This window comes from Mus musculus, chromosome 16 (genome assembly GCF_000001635.26).
Source record: "Mus musculus strain C57BL/6J chromosome 16, GRCm38.p6 C57BL/6J".
NCBI classification, from domain to species: domain Eukaryota; kingdom Metazoa; phylum Chordata; class Mammalia; order Rodentia; family Muridae; genus Mus; species Mus musculus.
The window spans coordinates 11,727,584-11,754,686 of record NC_000082.6 but is presented as its reverse complement, the minus strand read 5'-3'; the positions used below and the strand labels follow the sequence as shown (position 1 = coordinate 11,754,686).

The 27,103-nt window shown below is 48.1% G+C and overlaps 1 protein-coding gene across 9 annotated transcripts in view; it reads right to left on the bottom strand.

Moving 5' to 3' along the window:
• Snx29 (sorting nexin 29) overlaps positions 1–27,103 on the bottom strand; it is a 436,235-nt gene that overhangs the window by 4,409 nt on the left and 404,723 nt on the right. For all 9 annotated transcript variants that reach the window (XM_006522666.3, XM_030249321.1, XM_030249318.1 and 6 more), the window contains one exon: positions 16,254–16,393. In XM_006522666.3, the coding sequence (XP_006522729.1) occupies positions 16,254–16,393 (140 nt within the window). The remainder of the gene's footprint in view (positions 1–16,253; positions 16,394–27,103) is intronic.

Below are 27,103 nucleotides of genomic sequence, written 5' to 3'. Positions count from 1 at the left end.
ATGGACAGATCTACTCTTAGACTCTCAGCCATAACTCAGGATGCCCTGGAGACCCCTTGCAAAGAGGAATGTATGTGGGATAGTCTCAAAAGTTTTCCTCCTCCTTACCCAGTCCAATAATACTAGTCATCAAACATCTGCCTACCAGGAAAGCCCACAGTAATACAACCTGCTTCAATGACTTGGGAGAGATGGCTGGCTACCACTGAAGGCAAAGTGGTGAAGGCATAACCTACTGTGTCCATAAAAGTATGGGGGAAATGTGTCATTCCCTCACAGACGCAGCCCTACTCTGAGTGGACCATGGGTTCTCTCCTCTTTAGCTGTATCTCTAACCTGAGGCAAGAGCCTTTTCCCATCAAGTTCTGTAAAAGATGAGGAGGCAGAGGCCACTGAGGATGCGTACAAGGTTGAAATGAGGGGTCAAAACAATCATGGTGTCAGCTCCAGCAAGAGTCTTCCTGGCTGAGGGGGGTAGCAAAAGAGAGTGAGAAAGCCCTGGCCAACAGTAATAGAGGGCTTTATAGGGACAATGGCTGGGGTACCAAAATACCAAGGGCCCCACTACAGTCTAAAACTGCTGTGGGTGTGCTGGTGCCTGCCTGCTATCCTAGCAGCCCTATGATATCCATACATTTGGGACGGAAAACAAGAGGCTCAAGACAGTCTGGGAAACATGGCTACCTGTCTAATTCCAGCCTCAGAAGGGTACTCTCAGTGATGGTCCTTCCCATAAAAACAGTGCTGATGCTGAGCCTGGTCCCTCAGTTCCAAAGGCTTCAATGTAACTCAACCAGTAGTTCTCAAAGTCTAGCAGCAAACTCATCACTGACCATCACCCCTGAGTTCACAACTTCAGCCTGGACTCTGGGCATGTGCCTGGGCCAATCCACTCCACATGGCAGGCAGGGGGTGCTTAAATGCTACCAGACCTTGCATATCTTAAGCAACCCTGGAGTCCCCTCACTCTCACTGGGCTTCCTGTGGTTCCTCAAGTGGCGCCTTGAGGATGACTACTCAGGACAGTGGTGGCTGTGCTCATACAATCACTCAGCCTCCTTCAGAACATGCATGCCACCAGGCCTGGAGGGTTTCTTGTTCTGTGTGCTAGCATACTGCAGGCAAAGCCTTACTGGGACATGACCACGTCCAGTCACCTCCCTATTGGTTTTATTCCCACAGTATCAGCAAAGGTAAGCAGCTGTGACACAGACTAAGTGACCTGCAGAGCAGCAACCCCAGGGACAAAGTCGCACCTCTAGCTTACTCTTTAGAGAGGCTGGCAGGCCTCACAGGTGCTACCTACAGGGGCAGAGCCTGGCAGCAGGTCTCCATCATCCAGCTGAGAAGAGGGCAGCCCCAAAGCCCATGTGCTATTCAGTTGTTGGTGAGGGAAGAGACCTTGTTACTGTCCTAAGCTGTCTCACTCAGACCTGGGAAGCCCTGTCAGGTGGGAGGTGAGAACAGTCTTACAAGACAACAGCCTGCTGCACACAGGAGGTTGCTGAGCTGATTTTCTTGGGATCTATTCTGGGCTCACAAGAGCAGTTCTCAGCCCAGGTGTGCTCCAGAGTCATCAGACCTCAAACAGTACTCAAGCCAAGATGTAAGACTCATTTAAAGCTTGCTGGAAAGTCCAGGGCAGAAACCAGGAAGCAGACGAATCAAAGCGCCAATCAATATAAGAAAACAAATCCATTGATCACTGAGCGTAAGGTGGCTTTCTGGTGTGCTGGCAAACTGAACTTTGAGACGTGACTTTGGATTGTCTCTAGAGGAGGCACGCAAGTCACACTAGGAATACACCAAGTGCTCTATAGTACTTCCCTAGCTCTGGACGCCACTCTCTTCATTCCAGACTAGGCCTCACTCAGTAACAAAGCTCACTGCAGCTGGAAGCCAGAGCTCAGTGGAGGAAGTCCTCAGAGCAGGGCAAAGCCACTACACTTGCACCGCTCACCGCAGGGTTCATTTCTAGTTAAATGTAGTGAGGACTACTGCCTCCTTCTCCAGCTTCCTCCCAGAATGAGACCATTAGGACAAGAATGTTCAGACAGAAGAAGGTAGCCCCTAAAAAAGACCTCTGCACTTTCCTTGCAAGGCAAAGGGGATGTGGCCAAAAAGACTGCTTCCTCTGTTTTCGCTAGCTCAGCTTTTCAGCCTCAAGCTCTTTGAACTGAAGGAATGACCATCTAGAGCCTGCTCCACCTGGGGGTCCACTCATATACAGTCACCAAACCCAGACACTTGTGTGGATGTCAACAAGTGCTTGCTGACAGAAGCCTCTTATAGCTGTCTCCTGAGAGGCTCCAACAGTGCCTGACAAATACAAACTGAGCATGGGGTCCCCAATGAAGGAGCTAGAGAAAGGACCCAAGGAGCTGAAGGAGCTTGCGGCCCCATAGGAGGGACAACAATATGAACTAACCAGTACCCCCCCCAGAGCTCCGAGGGACTAAACCACCAATCAAAGAGCACACATGAGTGGGACTCATGGCTCTAGCTGCATATGTAGTGGAGGATGGCCTAGTTGGTCATCAATGGGAGGAGAGGCCCTTGGTCCTGTGAAGGTTCTATGCCTCAGTGTAGGGGAATGCCAGGGCCAGGAAGTAGGTGTGGGTGGGTTGGTTGAGCAGGGGGAGGGGAGAGGGAGTTTTCAGAGGGGAAATTAGGGAAGGGAACAACATTTGAAATGTAAATAAAGTAAATATCTAATAAAAAAAAAGACAAAAAAAAAAAAAAGAAATGTGGAATCTTATTTCATTACATCCTGGAATAAGTAACACAGAAAATGGAGCAAATATAAACAGAAAAGCAGAGGTAAGTGGCACGCACATGTCCCCTGAACCCTGGCCTCCAGGGAACAACACCCTTTTGTTCTGAACATACCTTCCTAGAGCTACCTATGTCGTGTGTGTGTGTGTGTGTGTGTGTGTGTGTGTGTGTGTGTGTGTGTGACTTACATACTGCTTTGTTTGTTATTTCTACAAATATGTACCATGCTGCCTCTGCTTCTCATGCCAGCCATGCATTGTTGAGCTTCTCTATGCTACTTCACAGAGATCAGGATGGCGTCTATAGGTAAATCTGGAGGTAAGGTTCATCACAGACATGCTTGAGAGCCAGGAAGGTGTCCTCCTGCCCTACCAGGTCACCTTGCCTTGTTTCTTCCAGGGGGGCGGGGGGAGGAGACTCTGGCAGAGTTGCTCTATGTAGCCTAAGAGGAAACTGCCTGTAGGAAGATCTGTCAGAAGTACCAGAGGTCCAGAAGAGGGACACCAACTACAACTGACTCCCTAGATACCAGTATGGTCCCTGAGGACATGGTCTTGGAAGAGAGAAGACTCCCAGGAGTCATGGAAGGGTGTCAAGCGGAGAAGACAGTGCACTCAAGGACAGGGGAACCAACCAGTGGTCACTGTGACACAGGGCACCATAAACTTCCAAAACATTGTATTCTCATGATTGCAGGAGTCCTGCCTCCAATAGGTGTTATTGTTGGGTGACAAATGCTACATCCAGACAGAACTGTGCAGTGGCAAGAGGCCCACCTCTCTCTAGGGGACAGTGAGGGCAGACTGCTATGAGATGTCCAAGATGACTCTGAGTTCTTGCTTTTGTGGGACTACACTGATCTCCGCCCTTTCTTGTGGGATCACTGGATATTACCCAGGACGCACAGGGAACACCAGAGACCACAGAGCAGACAATTGGGCTCTTACAAACTGCAGGTTTTTTGAGACAAGGCCTCATTCTGTAGCCTTGTCTAGTCTGAACTCACTATGTAGATCAGGCTAGCTCCAACCTCACAGCTCCACCTGCCTCTACAACCCAGTACATGTGTCACCAACTGCTCTTTAAAGGCAGCTCTGCCTTCATTCTGCACCTGTTCATGCTAAGCCACAGGAGGCAGACAGGGAGTGTCTGCAAACCAGGGACAGCTAACCTAGCCTACCCTCTTCTAGGCTGAGGGCATAGAGTCTGCTTTTACATCCTCTTTCAGATCTCCAAAAAAGTGTCTCAGAGTCACCAGCCACTGTCCTAAACCTATAGCACCTTAGATCTTAGGAACAACTCACCCTTGAAGCCAGTGGGACCTCAGAAGCAGATCAATCATCTCATGAGAATCAGACTCTCCTGGGGCACCTTTACAGAGCCAGAATCGAGTAGTGATCATCCAGGCTACCCCTTGCTCAGGACTGCTTAACGCTGGCCTTCCCTGTGTCCAGGCTTAACCTCTGCCTTTGTCTTGTGGACTCACGGGATATTCATATCAGTATCCCAGCAACTGCCAATGCTTACAAATGGCAATTGCGGTTAAAATCCTGCCCCGCCTTTTGCTCATTACTTTCTTCTTCCTCCTTTGAAGTGAGTGGCCAGGCCTCACATCTTCAAACTCTTAGAGCAGGGGCTCTGGTTATGAATCAGAACAGAAATGGATCAGTACCTTACCCGATCCACCAATGCATTCAGTGATGTAGCACGAGGACATGTGTGCAATGCCCATTTCCAGCACCGTAAAAACCAAGGAACCAGACCACCACAAGCAGCAAAAACAAACAAACAAATAAGCAAACACCAAATTAGCAATATGCCTGTGGCCTGGCTCACATTCCACAGCTCTAAAAACAGGGCAAACAAAGCAAGGACCATCCATCATGCCTTAAATGTAATTGTGTGTGTGTGTGTGTGTGTGTGTGTGTGTGTGTGTGTTTCGGGGGCAAATGGCTGCAGTGGCTCTTACTCTGAAAGGCACAAACCTGGGAACCCAGGCACAGATTCTCTGTTCTTCACTGGTCTGGGACAGGGGCTTTCTGTCACCATCTCCTATCTATGGGGTCTGTAGTACAGGATGAAACCCTACATGCAAGGCCCCATGCAAAGGACTCACACAGGGCAGGTGGGACTGCATCTAGCCCCAGAGCTTGGTTCCCCTACTTTATGACATTGAGAGCAGAGGAGGCTCAGGGGTTTTCTGAAGTCTCAGCAGGCCATTTGAAAGGAGAACTAGTAGCACTACCACAGATGTCTATAAGCAACAGGTACCTGGTCTCAAAGCCTCCCTGCTCTACCTGTACATCTTCAGGGCATGCTGCCATTTCCTCAACCGGCAGGCTTGGAGGTCACTGCAGTGGCACCTAACACAGTGGCCTTCATTTGTATCTTAGGTAACCTCTGGGTACCTAAGTAGTCCAGCTGACCTACAGACATTGTCACCTCAGCTTGCCTGTCAGTCAGGCATCCAACAAAGATGCTGCTCTTCGGCTCATCCCTGGGCAGATCCACTGACAGTGCTGAAGAGGTCTGAGGTCCAGGGGAGAGGAACCAGAGCTCAGAGAGGGCACATGAGTGTCAGAGCAGCTAGGCCCTTCCTTTAGAAATGCCCCAACTCCTGCGCCCCATTGGCCCTCTCCTGCCCAGCACTCAGGGCCATCTTAGCAGCAGCTGCTCCTTGAGCACAGTGCAAACTCTGCCAGGCCTTGTCGTCTATGTCCCCTACCCACAGTTGGCTATTCTTAGGATGAGGCCTCTGAGATCTTGAGTTATAAAGGCAGAAAATGGCCCAGGGAAGACTTCCATTTGTGGCAACACCTAATTGCACTGATGTTGCCACTGGCTTCACAGGCCAAGGGTTCAGCCCTAAAAATCAAAATGGGGATCTGCTTAGGCTGAAGACAGTGGACAGAAGTGACAGAGGATGAGAGAGCCACTGCCTGCACCAGCCCGTCTCATATGCCGCGCTTCCGGTATCCAGACACTCTGGGCTGCCTTGCTGGGCAGGCAGAAGAGGTGCCATTCAGACCCCACTCTCGCATCAGAGGCAGGTGTGTGCCTGGGCTGCCTGCTTCCCCGGTAGCAACTTCCATTCTCGCCAGCAGGGAGGCAGGGGATGCTCTAGTCTGGAGAATTCCAGGAAGACTGCATCTTTCCTGCTGGGCTGTGTCCCTCGGCTTCTAGGACCTACGACTTGAGAGTGTGCGCCACACACCTCCTTCATGGGCTCCTCTTCACCTACTGACATCTCCCAGGCACAGCCACAAGTCCTCTCCTCTAAGCTACTCTGTCCTCAATGACCTTACTTAACCCAGAGTACCAGGTGCCTGCACATGGACAGCTCTTCAGTTTACACCTTGTGCAGGCCTCTGCCCTCGGGTTCTAGATGCACTACCTGCTCGGCACGGATGTCCAAATGCCTCACAAAGCCCATCTCCTGCATCTCCGAGTCACCATTTACTAAATGGCAACCCTCACACCAGCAATGTAGCCATGCACTCTCTCAGCCATGCCAGACCTTCAGTACTGTGTTCTAAACACACCAGGGGCTAACAGTTGCATCCACCCTTCTCACCTCCCCAGAGTCATCTTGCTTCAGCCTTGATGATCAAACTCCTCCCCCAGTGTCTCCCATCCATTCCCTACACTACAAGCTTTCCTCGCACTGGCCCTTCTGCTCACAGGGCCTTTGCACCCATGGTTTACTCTGCCTGGATCTGCCTCTGAGGGATATAGACCATGTCCCATTACCCTTGAGGGCTTCTCTAACCACAGTGACACATCCATACCAGACCTGTTTCCACTTGTCTCTGAAGCAATCCGCAGCTGGTGTGCATGGCCCCCCTCCCTGGGCTCAATGTCTGTGTCACTGTCATAGGTGGGAGCATGACTCACCTTAGCACTGCCAGCATGCTTGGTGTGTATCAGGCGTGCACCCTGCATTTGGTGGAAGGCAGCTGCGATTCTGAGCTGCGCTCCTGGCCAGCCTGGGCTACTACATTGACAGATCCTAGGCAAGTTAAATGAGCCTGGTCTTCCTTTCAGTACTGGGACTAATTTGAACCATTTGATTCTATAAATGCACATGTGTGAAGTTTTCCTTTTTTTTTTTTTAAGCAAGGAAGGTAGATGCTTAAACACCTCTAATTTTCTCATCATGTTTTGTTCATTTTTTAGTCAAAACAACAGTTTGAATCACAGCAGACCTGTGGGTAATGGAAAATAAAGATTTCCCCTCTTGTTCGTGGTAATTGTTTATAATTACCAATCGATCAATCTAGCATTCATATTTCCCCTCACTGTATCCTTCATGGGATTAAAAGGAAACATGGATTGCATGACTAGAGCACCTACTATGTGCCTTCCACAGGCATAGCACCAATGCTGCAGTCCCATACAGTCCTGTTAGCATCTCCATGTTGTGGGCACACGTGAGGATTGCGAGAGTATGGCACAGACAGATGGAGCACTTGAGCCCACCATGGCTTCACTGTTTCCCATCCTATGCACTGAGACTGAAGGGGCTGACCCCAAAGATCAGAGTCCTGAAAGAGGTCCACACCAGCCCTTCACTGCCAGACAGTAACTATCCCAGACTGTTCCTGGGGTCCAGAAGTGACTTGTGCCAGAGAAGGTTCCCTTTCTCACTGCAGTGGTCCAGCAGCCATGGATTGTCTGGAAACCAGAGACCTGGCTAGGGACCTAACCACAGTCCATATGGATGAGTCAGAGGTCATCATTCTAAGGCTGCCCCTATATGAACTGTGGCTGACTCCTTCCCATCTGACACACTCCATGGCCTGACTGCCATTTCATTCTGGGGGGGGGGCAGGGAAGGAGCCCCCCAGGGCCAGGACCTGAGCTGTGGAGTCTTACATCCAGGCTGCAGCTGTCTGGCTACGTACTCAGTCCCCAACAGGTTTCCCATTTTCCCACCTGAGCTGAGGGGTGACTGGAGGAAGTGAGCCACTATGGATAATCCCCAGTTACCAGATGGTGAGTGAAATACACCTCATGGCTGGCTGAAGTCCAAAGAACCAATGACTGTCTCAAGACCATTTCTATGACACCATTTCCATATGAATGTTCAATCAAGGACCTGGTGTGAAACTTGGCCTCTTGGTTAAGAGTTAAGAGTCCAGGAAAAGCAACTTACTATAGGTGACCAGAAGGTTCCATTACTCTCCCTTGCCAGCTCTTTCCAGCCGAGTATCAGGACACACCATCAGAACTGATGGCCACCATCAGCTTCTTTACTTCCTGGGCTTAGAGAGAGAGTTCTGCAGGAGGAACGGCCTGGACAACTAGCTGACTTAGCTCACCAGCTGCAGTCAGAGCTTGTCTCTTACTGTGCCACTCAGGCTGGAGGTATATCTGAAGGCCTCTCCAGGGAACTTTAAGACACGTCTTACTCTGATGGGGTCGGTGACTCTGCCAAGGATGGCAAGACAGGCTGTGTGGGCATTCCATATATGCCAGGAAGCTCAGCAGGTACAGAATGCAGTGCGAGGGTGTCCCAAGTTTCTCACACAACCTGTGAGAAAGGAACCCTAGCCCCAGTGCATGGCATACTGGCCCCTTCCTCCCACATCACCCCTGCTCAACTGTGAATCTGTAAGGACTGACTGACCCCTCCCCCTTTGCCCTAGATGTGATGCAAGGAGTCACTGGGGCCCCATCAAGAGACCAGTCAATTCCAGAGCCTCCTAGCCTACCATCTGAAGTGGGAGGAGTGCTTGGACTTGGGGCCGCCAAGACCTAGGACTGATGTTTTCTGCACAGCAGTAACAAGGTAGGAGTAGGTATCTCATTGATAGCCCAGTGAGATAACCACTCATGGTCACCCTAGACAGCACATTTTAAAGTTGGAAGTGAAGGCTGTGTGACTACCTGACCCACAGACAGAAAAGCTCTCACCAGGATGAGGTGGCACCACGGTGAAACGAGTCACCTCAGCGCCTGGTGCCCATGTGCTGCCACCACACCTCCACTATTACAGGGGGTTGGTACTTCTTCTTCTTCTTTTTTTTTCCCACTAACCCTAAATTGGATGGAGGGTACTGTGCCAAAAATAACCTAATCTGTTTCCCTTTCTCCAAACTGGATGTTCTGAGGCTCCAATGTTTAAAAATAAAAGCCACGAAGTAGGGCAGGCAATTGTAGTAATATCTATGCTGCTAAGCCATATCCTTTGGGGACTAAAGTGAGACTCTGAACACGAGCTAGGCTGTAACTGCAGTCAGAACGGCACCCTGCAAAGGCACATACTTGGTAGCATTTCTTTTAATACTCTTAAGCCTCTGGGGTCTTTGTGACTCAGCCCTGTTTTACAGGTAAGGACACTGAGGCAGAGAGTGAGCCAGGCCACAGGCTATGAAGGTCTAACACTGACTGCAGGTCTGTGTGACCAAGTCTTGCTCTTTCTGCATTCACATGGCTGCAATGTGGACAGAGCTCCCCCACTGCAGTCTGTAGTGAACATGCTTGCTGTGCCCCTGACATCTCACAATGCCACACACTCTCTGCCCTGTTCCTATGGAGCTCAGGAATTCTGTGCACATCCCCACGAGCGATGCCAGCAGCTGTAACGATTGTAGCTCTGTGGTTCCTGCACAGCTCAGCCTCAGCATGCCACCTCCAACACTGTCTGCAGAAGGGGGAATGGAGGCACAAAGCCTGTGGAGGGGCAAGTCCACAGTTAGTGAGTAGGATACAGCCTCAGGCCACACCCAGCCCAGAGCCCTCCATCTCCACAGATGCCACTACTGAGCCCTTGAAAGGAAAAAGTGCCAAATGGCTCTAAGTGGCAACAGGATGGCAGCTTCCTGTTGTATTTGTAGGTTCTCAACCTGCCTTCCCAGAACAAGTCAGTGAAAAACATCTGCAGCCCTGTCGCAGCAAGTTCCCGAGTATGAACAAGAGGAACCCAAGCAGCTCTGCTCCTTTCCCAGGCAGTGGCCTACCACGGCTCCCGAGTCCTCCACCACTCCTGAGTCCACACCTCCCAGGCAGTGGTCTACCACTGCTCCCGAGCTCCACTGCTGGGCTGGCAGATTATGGGTCTCGATGTTCTAGGGCCATTTAGCATACAATGGGCATATTGGACACACAAGGGACATGAAAGGGCTATGGCTCCCAAGCAAGCCAGCTAGGAACAACAGGTCAGGCACAGTGTGGAGCAGACATCTGAGACCATGCTCTACAGTAATGCCAGACCCAAGTTCCTCACTGCATCTTCCTCAGCATCATTTTCCAAACCTTTCTTTCTGAAACCTGCACTACTTGAAGTGCAGGCTGTGGTAGGATCTAGGGCAGTGCCAGACAGCTGTCTGTGGTCATCATTTGGAGGGGCTGCAGCAGGCACAGATTGTACCCAGGGGACTTCCCCAGGAAACAGAGAACAGCCGCATGCCCCCCACCAGGCTTTATTCTGACTTGGGCAAAAGGACCCCGAATAGCAACCCTGAACATGGATGGCACTGGTGAACTAGTAGGAGAGGCAGAAAAGCTCTGTGGCTCGTCCCTCCCCTTGTGACCCCAGTCCCACACCCAGCAGCGCACTGCCTTACTTCATCCTCACGCTCATTTTCTCACCTGGGGAAGTAACAGCAACACAAACACCAAGGGAGCAAGTGGGTTCCAGTGACCCAATGGGAGGAAGCCCCGGCCTAGCTCAGGGCATCCGACAGGGTGAAGAACACATTGTTTTCAACACCTGTCTCACTCCTGTCTATGGAGCCCACAGGTCTGCAGATAGCTTTACAAGATCCAACGAGCCTGCTCAGACCATGTCAACATGGCAACACGGCACCATAGTCACAGGGTCCTGTTTCTCTATACACTGTTCACTGCAGAATGAGGGCTTCCCACAGCTGCCCGTTGAGAAAGGCCACGCCCAAAAGCACGCTGGCCCAAGCAACCCCTCCACACTTTCCTGCTTCCCCTATGTTGACCCTGATGGCTAACTCAGTACACTGCTACACTGATGGGGTGGCAGGGATGCCACCACAATTGTGGGCACACCACCTGCTGTGTGGGGCCTCTGCCAACTTAGCAGCCTAGGAGCAGAGAGCTTGCTACTCTTGATGCTCTGAGGCTGTGCTTCACAGGCTGTTCAGACAAAGGAGGAACTCTGGAAAACCCTGATCCCCTTCAACCCTGACAGTTCCTTCCCAGCTTCCCCTCTGCCTGGCCAGGCTACATTCTACCCTGTCTCAGGGCCCAACACTGGTCATCGCTGTGTTTTGTTCCTCCCTCTTTCTTTGGCCGCCTCAGTGACTCCCAAGTCAGTCGTTCTCACTAGTGTCCTGGGAACCTGCATCCTGAAGAAGGATGCTCCAAATCCCTAAGTGAGAGGAGTCTTCATGATTTCAATTCCAAAAATCAGACTTGAAGATTGCACCAACAAGAACCTGTTCTTAGAATATCCTCATGTTTTCCACTCACTATTATAGCAACTCACAGTGACCAGTGCAGTAAACGGGCAATACTAGCTTGGGTTAGACTGACATAGCAACAGCCTAGAGTGAATACCTTAGGCAGGGAGGACTCCAGCCAATACCACCAGCACTGCTACAGCAGTGTGTGCCATGCCTACCTCCTAGGGAGGCTGTAACTACACAGATTCATGCTTCTAGAGTGTGCTTTCTTACAGCTCCTGTGATACATCCTATGCAGATTAACATACTAGTGTTTACTGTCTTTGCAAGGATGTTCCTGTGTTTGCCATTTCGCTCAGCATTTGCAAAGGCAGGATGAGCAACAGGGAAGAATGAAAATGGAGAGGAGGAAGGGAGAGGGATATGAGCCTCGAAACACAACAGCTCAGGAGGGCTGGGTGCAAGGCTAACAACCTCGAGGGTTTGTAGCCTCCCTCAGCCCTGAAGCAGGCTGATCCAGACTTTGACCTTGCTGCCACTGAGAAGGAAATTACCCTAAGGGGGAGCCTTCTGACCTAGATGGCTCTTTTGTTCTGCCACCTGCCACTGCTCTCTCCAAGACACTGCTACCTGCTGAGAAGCACCTGATACATTCTGGAGGAACATCCTATTCTACACATCACCTACAGGCTGGCTCCAGACACCAAGAATGGACTGGCAGGGGATGGACCTTCCCCTTGTATAAGTAGACTCCCATAGTAAACTGGAGAGCCTCGAACAGAATCATGTCTTGGCTCCATTAACCTCACGCCCTCTAAGTCTCTTTCAGCCCCAGCCTGCCTCCCTGGTGTACCCGGTCCTTGTAAGCCACAGGCCAGCATACAACAAGTGTTGCCCAGTGCCTCCTAACTAAATAGAGATGCAAGGACAGAGACTGCCCCCTGCCCTGGGTGGGGCGGGGGAGCTCCCTGGGATTAGAGTCCACAGAAGGACAGAGTCCAGCAAAGCAAGCCATGATCCTTCGCGCCCCAAATGCCAGTGCAGTTACACTTATTTTTAAACCCTTTCTGCTTGCGGCCATGTAGCTTGTGCATCAGTGATGTCCTGAACATCTCTGAAGTAATGAGGACTGTGGAGCCTAGAGGGCTCTTGACGATCCACCACACTGACTCAAGATAAAAAGTTCTGAGCTGTACGAGTCAGTAACACCTTTTGAAGCAAAAAAGCCTCCATGTGGGCTCAAGTGGGCCCTGGCAGAGCACACAGCAGCCCACTGCGACCCTGGACTAAACTTAATTGCTCTCTGGGAGAACATGGCTCTTCTAGTCTCATCAGAAACTATATTTAACAATGTTTGGAGTAAAAGCAACAGTGGGTGGAGAAACACGGCCCACACTTCTGCTGAACCTCCACGTGGGGGTCTGTGCTGTGACCTACTTTATTCTGTCTCCCCCATCTGTCCCTCCCAGGGACATGGACGCTTCCAAGGGATGAGTTACACTGCAAAGAAACATTTTAATGATAATATGGTAAGTGGCAGCCTAGCAAATCACTGAGGCCATGTGATGTGAAGTCAGGCTCCCTTCCTTAAGGGCCTCACCTTCCCTGGGTCTGAGCAAACCTCTGCAGCAGGTTACATCCCTTGGGACCCACCAGGAGAGAACAGACAACGTGGGGCTCCTGAGTGGTCAGTGAGAGCTGCTATCTTTCTTCTCCCTACCTGGAGGTGGGGACTCCAGCACTCCCGTGTGCCACACTGGCACAGAAGCCAAGGTTGAGAAGAAATGCCCTCTTCCCATTGCCCTACTTTCAGCCTCAGCATTGGGTGCTGCAGGCTTTGTTGCCAAGGGAGGAAACAGGCCAAAAGTGGGCACACTCGACCTCCCAAACACAAAACAACACTGACAACTGCAAAGTATATGTGGAAGCAGGCTACATGCAACACCAGACCCAAGACTGCAGAACTCTGAGAACTTATAGGCACATTCAGGAGGGAATTCACCAGCCAGCTCCTCTCAGAAACTCTGATTGGCCCTGATCCCTGCCCCATCTCCAGGTGGCGCAGGCTACTGGAACAGGAAGTAAACTACGTCTGGCTCACAGAACAGAATGACAGGCACATGGTATAAGCAGATGCAGAATGAATGACAGCAGTGTGGGGGACAGGGTATATCAAGTCCATTACCTATGTGAAAGGGTTCCTAGAAGGATGGTCAAGATCCAGGGCCATGCCTTTGAGTCTCTGCAGTTAAGCAGGCCCTGTGAGTGTAAGACTGTGAGCAAGTAAGAAACCAGCCAGAGAATCATGTGTGTGCTAGGGAAGCTGGGTTAGCATCTAAGAGACAAAGGCCTAGGAGTACAGAGTCACCAGTGCCCAAAGCTGAGTGTCGTATGGTGGGGACAGGTCAAGATCAATCTTATGTTCAAGAGAAGCCTGGCATTATTTCAATGTCTTAACCTGATGTTTTTAGCTGTTTTACAATGGCAACTGCTTCACTTAAAAACAGACAAGAAAACCCCACTGTCCGCTCATATCAAAAGCAGAAGGATTGGGTCTGTCCATGGGGCTGTAAGTTTCTCAGCTACATCCCCAACCTAGGGGAGGGCACCATCCCGCCCAGGCTTCCCACAGGCTGGGAGGGGCCCTGAGATCAGCCATGTCTCCTCTCTGGCTGGCCTTTGCTTTGCTTTTCCACGTTATAAAATAGTTCACATATGTAATCGCATTGCTATAATCTTGAACTGCTACAAATCCTTGCAGGATTGGTATACAATCCTTACTGGCAACCTTCACACAGCTCCACCAGTAAAACAAGCACAGCAGCCACGCAGTGAGAGCCTAGAGGACGATGAGATGAGGCAGGAGCATGGGGCTGGCCCAGATCACCTCAACACTCTTAGGAATCACATGTGTGGACATTCACTCACTAGATGGGACCTTTAAGATCCTGAATCAGTGTCTAAAAAAAAACAAGGTGCAAGCTGTAGAGATTTGTTAACATGATGCTTTAAGGGATTTATTTCTTTAGTTGACAAGTTCATATATGTGTATGCATGTGTATTTATGTGTGCCTATGTGCATATGTGCCTGCTTCTGTGTATCTGTGCATTTGTGCACGCACACACACACACACACACACACACACACACACACACACACACACCTGTCTGTGTATGCCTGTGTAGTGTGTCTGTGTAACACAGATAGAAAACATCTTGGGGATCCCTACCAACATGTACAAGACTTGGCTGCAGATTACCTCTCTGACCCTAAAATAAGAACAACCTATAGCTTTCACCTTGCAATCTCGCCTACTCACAAGACAGGAGAGGGAACTTAATTACTGCAATTTCAAAGAAAGCCAAAGGGATAAGACTATTGGGGGTTGACCAGAGTACAGCCTAGTGTTTACTCAAAATTCCACTTCCCCAAATTTTCTGCTGAAATTCTTTTGTTCTTTAAACCCACAAAATTGGACCCTGTGTTCTGTGTGCTAATCAGGAATAGACAATTTCTCTCTCAGCACTGACTGGCACTAACAGCTGGACCTTCAGTCCCTGCTGGACACACTGACATATAGCTGTCACAATCCAGCGACCTAGCATGTAGGAATGAACGCTGGTCTGTGGCACTGGACTGCTGGAGCCAGCTGGGAACCATCGTGTCCTTGGGGACCATCCTTCTCTCAGATTCCCTGTCATCAGTCCTTCTGGGCCTGGACTGGAACTCCCTTAAAAAGCCCAAACTGCTGGGGCTCAGAGGGAAAGGCTAATTCCCAACAGATACCCAGGCTGGAGCTGCCTAAGAGATGAGCTAGTGTTCTTCATGATGTAACATGGCACTACTAATAACTGGATAGTGGGGAAATGTGGTGTCCCAATTCATCTCTTTTAAATAGGAGAAACGGCATCTTTCAATACACAATGCATTAGACTTATGTCTCTTCACAAAACCTCAAGAGTAGCAAAACCAGTGAGTGACCTTCTCAGCTACAACAAAAGGATCTTTGCAGAGAGTAGCTCTCTGCCTGTCTGTCTGTCTGGTCAAAGTTCAACCTGGAAACTCTGGGCACATCCCACAGAGTAGAAATCCACCCATTTCTGGTTAGAACATCGCTGTGTGGTGAACAGCCCAGGTACCTTTCTGCATACTGTTTTAAAGAGCCTCAGTGGAAGGACACTCTAATTTTGTCCCTGGAAATTATACAGACTCAGACAAGGGCTTCTCAAGTGAGATTCTCAAACCCACCTGTGGAGATTTTTCTGAGGCTTTTCACACCTGGGACTTCCACAAGGAGAGTATATTATAAATAGTATCATTACCTTCCCACACCTGGAGACCATGAGAATAACAGGACTTCATGATCTTGGCCATCTTAACTCAAGGACATAAATGATCCAGACAATGAAGGCATTTGGGACAGAGCACCACTCCAAAGCACTGCCTAGATACATCTTCCTAACAACAGCACCAGAGTTGTGGGTACATGGAACCAGTAAGCAGAAGCATCATGTGGTGTGGGACAAGTGAAGAGGAAGATGCCATCACCTCAGGGCACAGATGCCAGGTCAGGAAGACAACTCTTTGTTGAGTCTATGAACTATGCATTGCAAATATCAACACTGAATGTTTCATTTTGGGAGCACTCAGAAAGTGAAAAAAGACAGGTATTTTTCCCTTGGCCTGGATCTCCCAGTGCTGCAACCAGTTCACTGGGTAAAGGCACATGCTCCCAAGCCTGGTGACCTGAGTAGAACCCCTAGGACCTACATGGTGGAGGGAGAAAAACAACTCCTGCAAGTTGTCCTCGGTCTTCCACACATGAGATGTAGCACACAATACACATGCACACACAAGTAAAAGCATGTAATAAAAACAATTAAACTCAGTCTTGAACGGAGGACCATCAAGGATGTCCATTCAGACACTAGGTTGGTAAGGTCCAGGGTGGAATTAGCGTTTCAGCACCACCGACAGCTCCCAAGCCCCATAGCGCCACAGCACCAGGGAACCTACAGAATCTCTGGCTCCTAACTCTCTAAAGGTGCAAAGGGGGCAGAGTGCAGTGTCCAGGAGCATGCCCCAGGGCAGGTACTCACACAAAGAAGGGCACCAGCTGCACCAGGGTCTCCTTCTTGGGGTTGGCAGCAAACTCAGGCACCATCTGGATGACCTTGTTCATGACGCTGCGTAGGTAGCTCTGGAGTTGCTTTCGCCGCTCTTCCACAAACTTGGCATCCTAGGGACACAGGTGGAAGGTGTACACTCAGTAAACTTGTTTCCTAAGTTCAGAGATGATCTTGTCCCACATGCACCCATCAGGTGACACTGGCAGAGGGGCTGCAGTAGAGAGTGGCATGCTGGCTTGCTATGTGCAAGACTCTGTTCTATTCCATCATGCCCAAGGTGGGGTAGGCATCAGCCAAGGGGCACGCCTATGCACAAACCATCTGCATGACTTCACATGTGCTATGGGAAGGATGACTGGAAAGGTGGCCCAATATCTGTGTAGAGTATGATTCCAAAAATGGCTGAGTGAGTGAATGAGTCACCAGGTGTGGCTGTTATTTCTTAGATGCCACAATAGTCCAAGTGTGGCATCAGAGACCAGGGCCAGAGCAGTAAATACAAGCCATCATTGCACTGACTCTAACGGAGGTCACAAAGACAGCATAAATGCCTGTAGTAACCACACAGGCGTATAAGGTTATCAACCACACTGCTACTCCTCTGCAGTACATGCTCAGTTTATCTTCAGTTTTTCAAAATATGAACCTGTCACTGATTACACAAGGTTCAACATGTGGCTAAAGCTGCATGGCACAGCCCTCAGGTGGGCACAGTGTCCAAGTCACAGTCACACCTGGGTGTGCACTGGAGGCTCACCCTTACTTGGGCTTACTCTGTCTTGTGTCTTTCTGGCCATTGCAGGCAGGGTTAGCTCCTCCAGACAGTACCCTGCACCATTGCACCTATGCTTGGAACTCTGTGATGATCTGATGCCTCCCCCTCAAATTCCCTGCCTACTTCTACTCTTGCCCAGGTGGGTCCTGGATTATGACAAAGAAATGTGGGCAGTATGGATGCCAGCAGAGGCCTTACTGGGCAAGTGGTGGCTTGGTGTGGAGAGAAAGCTGTGGAGGGGCAGGGACTTGTAGTCTCAATCTGGTAGATCACACAGCAACGGTGGAAAGTGTTGCCTACAGCAGAGCTCCACCCTTGCACTGGACCACAGAGTAACCCCCTGAGCCAGAGGGAGCTCATCTCACCAGGGTCTTAGGAATACTCTGCCCACTGTATTGGATGGTACCTAGACAAATAAGCCTCCTAGTGCTTCGCTCTCCAGCAGAGAACTCCCAAACAGCCTGGGATAAGCATGAGTGAACAGGATGCCTGGTGACAGAGACTGGCTTATTTTCATAAGTCCACTGAAATAAGGCTCTGCAGTACCAGGCACACTTAGTTAAGTTACATATATTACTGTGGTTTTTCTGAGACTTCAGTACCATGTGTGTGCTCTGAGAAGTCTCCTTGAGGAACTGTATGGGAGGAAGAACCAGGGAGAATCTATTAGCAGGTGACGTCTTCTTCTCCATGAGTTGCCCCAGTGTGCAACTCTAGTGCTGAGGGCTGGATGGGCACAGCCAGCACTGCCCCAGGCTTAAACCTCCACAGCCTGGTGGGATCAAGACAAATAGGATCTTCCAGCCCTTGACCTGTGCTCACTGGGTCTAGATGCTGACTCTGCTCCTTGCTCTCCACATCAGGCAATTAGATGTTCATTCCTGAGAGGGGTGATGGATCAGGTGAGGGTGAATGGCCCTCCTCAGGCCTGGGTTTTAAATTTGCATGAGAAACCCCTAAAGCAAGCTTGACAGGCCCGGCAGCAAAATGAGACAGGAACTATTAGTCCTGGAAGGGACTGCAGAGGATTCTGGGCATGGACAGAGACACTATAGCCACAAGAATCACAGATGGCCCTTTGTGGTACACAAGTAGCTTTGCTGAGCCACAGAGCCCAAGGAGGGTAAGTGCCCCAAATGGAGGCCAGAGGACACTCTACATCCATCAGATATCACCTGAGCAATGTCTGCTTTCACTCAGGTCCTCTAGGCAGCAATGACTTAGCAGATGGGGGTTTCACCTGGAGGAACTCCCAACTCTTTCAGATCACCCATTCATCTTGAGAGCCAGTACCTGGGATTCCACACTGTCTTGATTAAAAATAAATCCAACTGAGCGGCAACCATTGTGTAACTGCTTGCTCTCAAGTGTGTGTGTGTGTGTGTGTGTGTGTACTGTGTGTATGTGGACATGTATGTGGAGACTAGAAGACTATAGGATATCTTGGGTGTCATCCCTCCAGACATACTGTCTGCCTTGCTTTTGAGACAGAGCATTTTACCTATGGCTCACTAAGTAGGCTGGCTAGCTGGCCAGGGAGCCTCAAGGATCCTCCTTGCTCTGATGCCCTAGTGATGGGTTTACAAGCTTGTGTCATCATACCCAGATTTATTTTTAAAAGGAAGTGTGCTAAGATTTTTCTTTTATCTGATGTTACTTTAAAGAATGAACTAGCTCCCTGGGTCGGGACAAACAGTTTAAACCCAAGCTGTTCAGGGTGAGCAACAGTATGTCTCAAGTCTTCCCTGTGCCCATGCTCCTCACAAGCTGTCTCATTACAGGACCACCAAGGCTGCTGACAGGATTGGATGGGAAGAAGTAGCCCACGGCCCTAAACTAGACAATAGATAAGCGGGGACTCAGGTCTTCAAGAAGCAATTGCAGACCCCTCAGCTCAGGAGACAATCCTCAGGCCCCTGCATTCAGTTCACAGAAGTCTTATTTCCTCCTTGACTTTTAGCCGAAGCCATTTTCTGTGTGGACACAGGGATGCTCATCTCCTCAGTCCCAAGGTAGACTGTCTGACCTTTGACTTAGACCCATGGGCTGCCTAGACCCTTAGCTGCTACTAAGAGCTCTTGCTCTGGCCCCCAGCCTGCATATCCATACACCATGTGCACACAGTCATGGGAGCGTGCATACCTGCAACTTGGGAAGATACCATCCTCTCTGTAAACACCGATGTCTTTGCTTTATTACAAAAGTGTCTCAGGTATCCCCAGTAACTCTCGTCTAATGAAACAGTGGCTTCCTCATTTTGGCCTTTTCACCATACATTGCTGAGAAATTAAAGCCAGGGCCTTAAGCATGCTAGCAAAGTGCTCTATCTATGAGCTACATCCCTAGCCCATGCTAACATAGTCATAGCTGGGTATGGTGGTACATTTCTATAATCCCAGCATTTGAGAGGTGAAAGCAGAAGGATCAGGGGTTCAAGACCAGCCTCAGCTATGCAGCAAGTTTGAGATATACCTGTTCTACATGAGACTTTATATCAAAAATAGGACAATAAAATAATGAACAATTATAGCCACTTGATACTTCATTCTTAAACACTTTGTATATAATTCTAGAAAATTAGGACATGTTTCTATGTAACAAATATCATTATGCCTCCAACAAAGAAAACATTCATGTGCTAGTATTACCAACTAGTGTATCTGTCATGGTGAAGCCTACATTTTCAAAGGAGTCTGCTGCTTCTGACGTCTTTCAGTGTTTCTGATTTTGTTTTTGAGACAGGCTCACATTTTGTGTGCTAAGTTGGCCTTAAACTTGTAATCCTTCTGCCTCAGCCTAGAATCCCAGTGCTGAGGTGATGAGTAACTACTCTCACAATGAGAATGGAGGTGTGAATCCAGGACCTTAGCCAGAAGCTCTCCCAAAGGTTGCGGGGCAACGTGGACAGGCAGGGTCAGCCCTTCTGAAGAAGTTAGTCCCCACCATTTTTACCATACGTGCTGTCAGGAATCCACAGACAAGGTTTGACCCACAGGCTGTCTTGTGTGGACTGAGCAGCGTTAGAAAAGATTAAAACAGGTGAAGCAATTAAACAAAATCATCCAGGATCTAAAAATGGAAATAGAAACAATAAAGAAATCACAAAGGGAGACCACCCTGGAGATAGAAAACCTAGGAAAGAGATCAGGAGTCATAGATGTAAGTATCACCAATACAATTCAAGAGATAGAAGAGAGAATCTCAGGGGCAGAAGATACCATAGAAAACATTGACACAACACTCAAAGAAAATGCAAAAAGCAAAAAGCTCCTAACCCAAAACATCCAGGAAATCCAGGACACAATGAGAAGATCAAACCTAAGGATAACAGGAATAGAAGAAAGTGAAGACTCCCAACTTAAAAGGATAGTAAATATCTTCAACAAAATTATAAAAGAAAACTTCCCTAACCTAAAGAAAGAGATGCTCATCAACATACAAGAAACCTACAGAACTCCAAATAGATTGGACCAGAAAAGAAATTCCTCCCGTCACATAACAGTCAAAACACCAAATGCACAAGACAAAGAAAGGATATTAAAAGCAGTAAGAGAAAAAGGTCAAGTAACATATAAAGGCAGGCCTATCAGAATTACACCAGACTTCTCACCAGAGACTATGAAAGCTAGAAGATCCTGGGCAGATCTCATACACACCCTAAAAGAACATAAATGCCAGCCCAGACTACTATACCCAGCAAAACTCTCAATTACCATCAATGGAGAAACCAAGATATTCCATGACAAAACCAAATGTACACAATATTTTTCCACAAATTCAGCCCTACAAAGAATAATAGATGGAAAAATAACAACACAAGGAGGGAAACTACACCCTAGAAAAGCAAAAAAGTAATCTTTCAACAAACCCAAAAGAAGATAGCCACACACACATAATTCCATGTCTAATAACAAAAATAACAGGAAGCAACAATCACTATTCCTTAATATCTCTTAACATCAACAGATTTAATTCCCCAATAAAAAGACATAGAATAAAGATTGGAAACATAAACAGGACCAGCATTTTGCTGCATACAGGAAATGCACTACAGTGTCAAAGAAAGACACTACCTCAGAGTAAAGGGCTGGGAAACAATATTCTAAGCAAATGGTCCCATGAAACAAGCTGGAGTAGCCATTCGAATATCGGATAAAAGCAACTTTCAATCAAAAGTTATCAAAAAGATAAGGAAGAACACTTCATACTCATCAAAGGAAAAATCTACCAAGAAGAACTCTCAGTTCTGAACATCCATACTGAAAATACAAGGGCACCCACATTCATAAAAGAAACTCTACTAAAGGTCAAAGCACACATTGCACATCACACAGTAATAGTGGGAGACTTCAATACCCCACTCTCACCAATGGAAGACCATGGAAACAGAAATTAAACAGAGACACAGTGAAACTAACAGAAGGTATGGACCAAATGGATTTAAAAGGTATTTATAGAATATTTCATCTTAAAACAAAAGAATATACCTTCTTCTCAGCACCTCATGGTACCCTCTCCAAAACACACCATATAATCTGTCACAAAACAGGCCTCAACAGATACAAGAAGATTGAAATAATCCCATGCCTCCTATCAGATTACCATGGACTAAGGCTGGTCTTCAATAGCAGCAAAAACAACAGAAAGCTCACATACACATGGAAGCTGAACAATGCCCTACTCAATAATAACTTGGTCAAGGAAGAAATAAAGAGATTAAAGACTTTTTAGAATTTAATGAAAATGAAGGTACAACATACCCAAACTTATGGGACACAATGAAAGCAGTGGTAAGAAGAAAACTCATAGCTCTAAGTGCCTCCAAAAAGAAACTGGAGATAGCTTACACTAGCAACTTGATAGGGCATCTGAGAGCTCTAGAACAAAAAGAAGCAAAACTACCCAAGAGGAGTAGACGGCAGGAAATAATCAAACTCGGGGCTGAAATCAACCAAGTAGAAACAAAAAGAACTATTCAAACAATCAACCAAACCGATTTTGAGAAAATCAACAAGATAGATAAACCCATAGCCAGACTAAGCAGAGCGGCACAGAGACAGTATCCAAATTAACAAAATCAGAAAAGAAAAGGGAGACATAACAACAGAACCTGAGGAAATCCAAAACATCATCAGATCCTACAACAAAAGCCTATACTCAAGGAAAACGTGGATGAAATGGACAATTTTCTAGACAGATACCAGGTACCAAAGTTAAATCAGGATCAGATTAACAATCTAAACAGTCCCATAACCCCTAAAGCAATAGAAGCAGTCATTAAAGGTCTCCCAACCAAAAAAAGCCCAGGACCAGATGGTTTTACTGTAGAATTCTATCAGACCTTCAAATACTAAGTCCTAATACAAAGACTCTTCAAACTGTTCCACAAAACAGAAACAGAAGGAACACTACCCAATTCATTCTATGAAGCCATGGTTACGCTGAGTGTTTCCCTTGGAGGGGGAATGATTTTTGTCTTATCAGGAACTTATCACAATTTTCTTTTATAGAGGACTTCATAAGAGATTTTTTTTCTACTTCTATCGTGTTTAATGTTCCAAACAGATTTTAAAAACGGGTTGAGTACATATTACTTTTAGCTTCAGAACATATCATGTACATTTAAAAGGCATTTAACTATTATAAATTATTTTGATGACTTAAAAATGTTAATACTGAGTTGTATATTTTAAAATAAATTTTATTTGAAAGAAAGAAAGAAAGACAGAAAGAAAAGAAAAGAAAGGAAAGGAAAGGAAAGGAAAAGAAAAGAAAAGAAAAGAAAAGAAAAGAAAAGAAAAGAAAAGAAAGGAAAAGAAAAGAAAGGAAAAGAAAGAAGGGGGGGCTGGGTGTGAGTCCACACATAACCTGCCAGACACCTCTGCTGGCCACTTAATGAAACTGTTGTCCATTGGTCTGCTGCTGTTTTGTAGGTGTCTCTGTTTGAATACCAACATCAGTTATGGGTGGAGCAGTTCACGAGTATGCAGGGCACATAGGGATGTTTTAATGGGAGTATTTATTCCTTCCAAAAGGGCCATTTTGCTTCAAGCTTCAGAAAGGATGGAAAATATTAAATTAGGCATCACTGTAAATGAGAGTGGAAGTTAAGACAGGCTGTGCTCAGAATGCATGCTTGGGTTCCACCCATCTCCAGGCAGTTTCTGACATGGCTCTTCTCCTACAGGAAAAGCTCTACCCTGCAGCAGCGCCTTCCCAGAGGAAAAGTCATTGTGCTTCCTGTGTTTCCTCACACTCTTACCAGGCACAACCTGGAATCTCCCCAGAACCGCAGGTCCAGTCTAGTGGCTGCAGCAGACAGGCCAGTCCCTGCCAAGAGGCAGCAGCTTCAAAGTCAGCAGATGTAAAACAGATCACTGGCCAGAGAATTTACAAACCTTACTGAAGCCTGAGTTGGCCTCCTGTGCCCATTCCGGTGCCCACCCCCGTGAACACTAGCACTATCTTACCTAGCCATCTCTGCCTTCTGAGCACAAATGAAACCCAAACCACCCAGCATGTCAAACATTAGACCAGAGCCACAGGCAGGCAGATTATGGCCAACACAAGGCGACAGGATTGGGCCTCATGAGCAGGGCCAGCTTTGAGGGCCTGGATCCTAGAGAGAAGGCCTATTTCTACAGGTGGCACTATAAGGTGTCAATGTTATATATCTTGCCTAGAGTCCACCTCTAGAGAATACAATTTTGGGGTTTGAGACCAGCTTTGGAATGGGGCAACCCTCATTAAAAATCTCTTGAATATATGTGCAAAAATATTTACTTACGGGAAACAAATGCTGCTAAAGACAGTGAGCTGAGCACTAGCCAGGCTGAGATTTGACAGAATCCTTTCCACAGAGGGGCATCCCTATCGTGATCACAGGGGAAAGGCAGAGGTGCCCGAGACAGAAGCACACACACTCTTCCAGCTGCCTTTATGGAGTTGGCGTTTGAACGAGGTCCTCTAATCCTCCCCAAAGAGAGATCAGGGTTCTACTCCAGACCTAGAGCCTGCCACTCCGTATCCTGGAATACAGCTTCTCACATCACAGACACGGAGACTGGTGAGCAGGCAGAGAGCACCCTAGTTAGGTTCTGATAGATGAGCCCTGGCAAATGCTGCTTGGGATAGAAAGAAATGGAAGATCTGAGATAATGCCATAACCCCCAACATCATCTTCATACACCGTTTGAGGGGAAAGCCAGAGGCTCAGTGTCTGGAAAGATGCTCTACCCTGGACCCACTCCTTTTCTCAGATTCAGAGATGACAGATTGTAGCCCTGGGGCTGGGCAGCACAGGGACAGAACAGTCAGGAAAGAGTTTGGACATGCAAAGCAGTACTCCAAAAGAATCAGTGGTATGTGTTAACCATGAAAATCAACCAGACAGACAGAATGGAAAGCATGACTGTTCCAGGACGGGAACTAGGAACCCAACTGCATGGGAGTGTAGGACACTACTCAACAGGCGACCCGTCATCTCAACTCACCCTTACAGCAGCTTTATGAAGGCACGAGCTTCCCATACTGCACAGGAAGACACTGAGACTCTGGGGGATCAAGTGTCTCCTCCAAGTTACACAGCTGAGATTAATAGTGAAGGCCATGTGTCTGACTTCAACAGCTGCCTGCCTTGAACCAATGTACTGACACCAGAGATCTACAGCTCTGACAAGAACAGAAATAAACCAACTGGCCCCATGGTTCATGCAGAGTGAATCACACGCCCCAGTTCAAACACTATCACCTTGTCTGGAGGAAGGAGAGTCACAGAGGTTCTGGAAGCTTGTTCTGCCCTGGGGTAATTTGGATATGGTGATCTGTCTGCCCCAGGCAGAAACCAGTGTGCAATATCTCTTGTATCTTCCCACTCCCCTTCAGAAATTGTCACATGCTAAACCCTTGGGGGACAACAATGGAGCCACAGGAAAACATGATTAAAGGCCCTGCTTTGGTTGCTGAGGACCATGGTGGATATCCTTAAACTTGCTTTCTCTTAAGTACTTGAGAGTCCCCTGTTTTTACTGAACTTAGAGAGTCCAAGACACCTCTTCAAGATAAGAGGAGACCTAGATAAATAAAAGCAGGCATGGCAGCTCTTGGATCCTGTTGAGAGTTTCTGCATCACTCCATGTGCCATGATGATGGTTTGAATAAGAATGCCCCCCCTAGACCATGTGCCATGATGAGGGTTTGAATAAGAATGCCCCCTAGATCCATTGGTACAAATGCTTAGGGAGTGGCACTCTTTGAAAGGATTAGTTGTGGCCTAGTTAGAGGAAGTGTGTCACTGGGGGTCGGTTTGAGGTTTTAGAAGCCCAAGTTAGGCCTCTTCCTGCTGCCCGTGGAAATGGATGTAAGACTCTCAGCTCCTTCTCCAGCACCTTCTCGGCCTGCGTGCCGACATGTTTCCTGCAGTGCTGATAAAGGACTAAACCTCTGGAACTGTAAGCCAGCTCCAATTAAATGCTTTTCTTTATACGAGCTGCTGTGGTCACTGTGTCTCTTCACAGCAATAGAACACTGACTCACACACACACACCCACACCCACACACACACACACATTTATTTAGTTATTTAATAGTAGTCACTTTCTTATCGCAAAATCAGGGCTCTGACTCAGGTCCTCGCATGCTGTGCAAACCCTCTACCACCAAGCTCCAGCCCCAGACCCAAGAGCCTCCAGTTCAACAGATAACTTTTCAGTCTAATTCCTGCAGGCCCTACACTCACTCTTCCCCACCATGACGTTGCTGAAGCAACATTATGATCCCTTAAACAGCTTTCACTTCCTGTGTTCAGCCCACACTGTTAGAAGAAGGCATACCTGCTCTTGGAATGGGCTGGGCACACATGTCAGGCCCAGATGTTGGAGCATCCATGATCTGCTCATGGTGACCACCCCAGTTATGGGTTCATGTGTCATAGAAATATTTAACACCAATCTGGGGTTTTTAGCCCACCTTTAACCATTTAGTGACCCTGAGGTCTGGGGTGGGGACACAGTCAGGGTACTGCATGGCCATAGTAGAGCCCATCAGAGCAATGATTTTTAAGTCATGGAACATCTATGCAGGAACAAACAGAAAGCCCTTCCTATTGAACATATTCCCTGGAGCTATGACAGCACTTACAAGGGCCTTTGTGTTGATTCATTAATCGCAAGGTCTACTGGCTGGTCTCATGTTCACAGCAACTGCAAACTCATAAACTTAAGGATACAAGACAGTAGCTGAAGCTGCTCTGGGATCTGGCAAATGCCTGTGACTTACAGTGATGAACGAGTCCCAGGAGCCACAACTGTTGTCAGGTGTCACCACACAAGTCCTTGGGTAAAGTTCACTGTATCCAGAGAGTAACTGCTTTGATTGGAATGCAAGATATCCCTCACAGGCCCTTGTATCAGGCCCGTGGCTCCCAGCTGTTTGGGGATGCTGTAGAAGCTTTCAGAGGTGGGATCCAGCTGGAGGAAGTAGGTTAGTGGGTCAGGTCTTTGGGATTACAGGTTACTTACCCTGCTTATTGCATGTCTGCTCTGTAGTCTGCTATGATGGGCAAGCCTCCTTCACACACCTTCCTACCATAAGTTCTGTCCAAAAACGTGGAACCAAGAACACATGGGCTGAGGCTCATTGACTCAGGTGCCCTGATGAACATTCCTCCTTCAGTTATTGATTTCATCAGTGCCATACTGACCAAAAAATGGCTAACAAAGACAAGTATGGACAGGGGAGCCACTGCATGGTATGACACCTATGACAAGCGCAGGTCTTACATTAGCCCTCCCAGCCACTGTAGCATCCCAGATAACAGTGACATGCTCACTGCCTCCCAGCTCAGCAGCCCTCACCTGACTCTTGGTCAGCTCAGACCCTCTGCACCAGCCCCAGATGGTCACTGCAGAGTCTCACGTCTCCACTGGGCAGGTGAGCACTGTCCTCACCGCTGCCTCACTGCCGAGATGCCAATGTCAGCGGGATTCAGAGGTGGCACAAGAGAGTCTGGGAAAGACATGGCCCACTGCTTGCCCAGCTCAGGAAC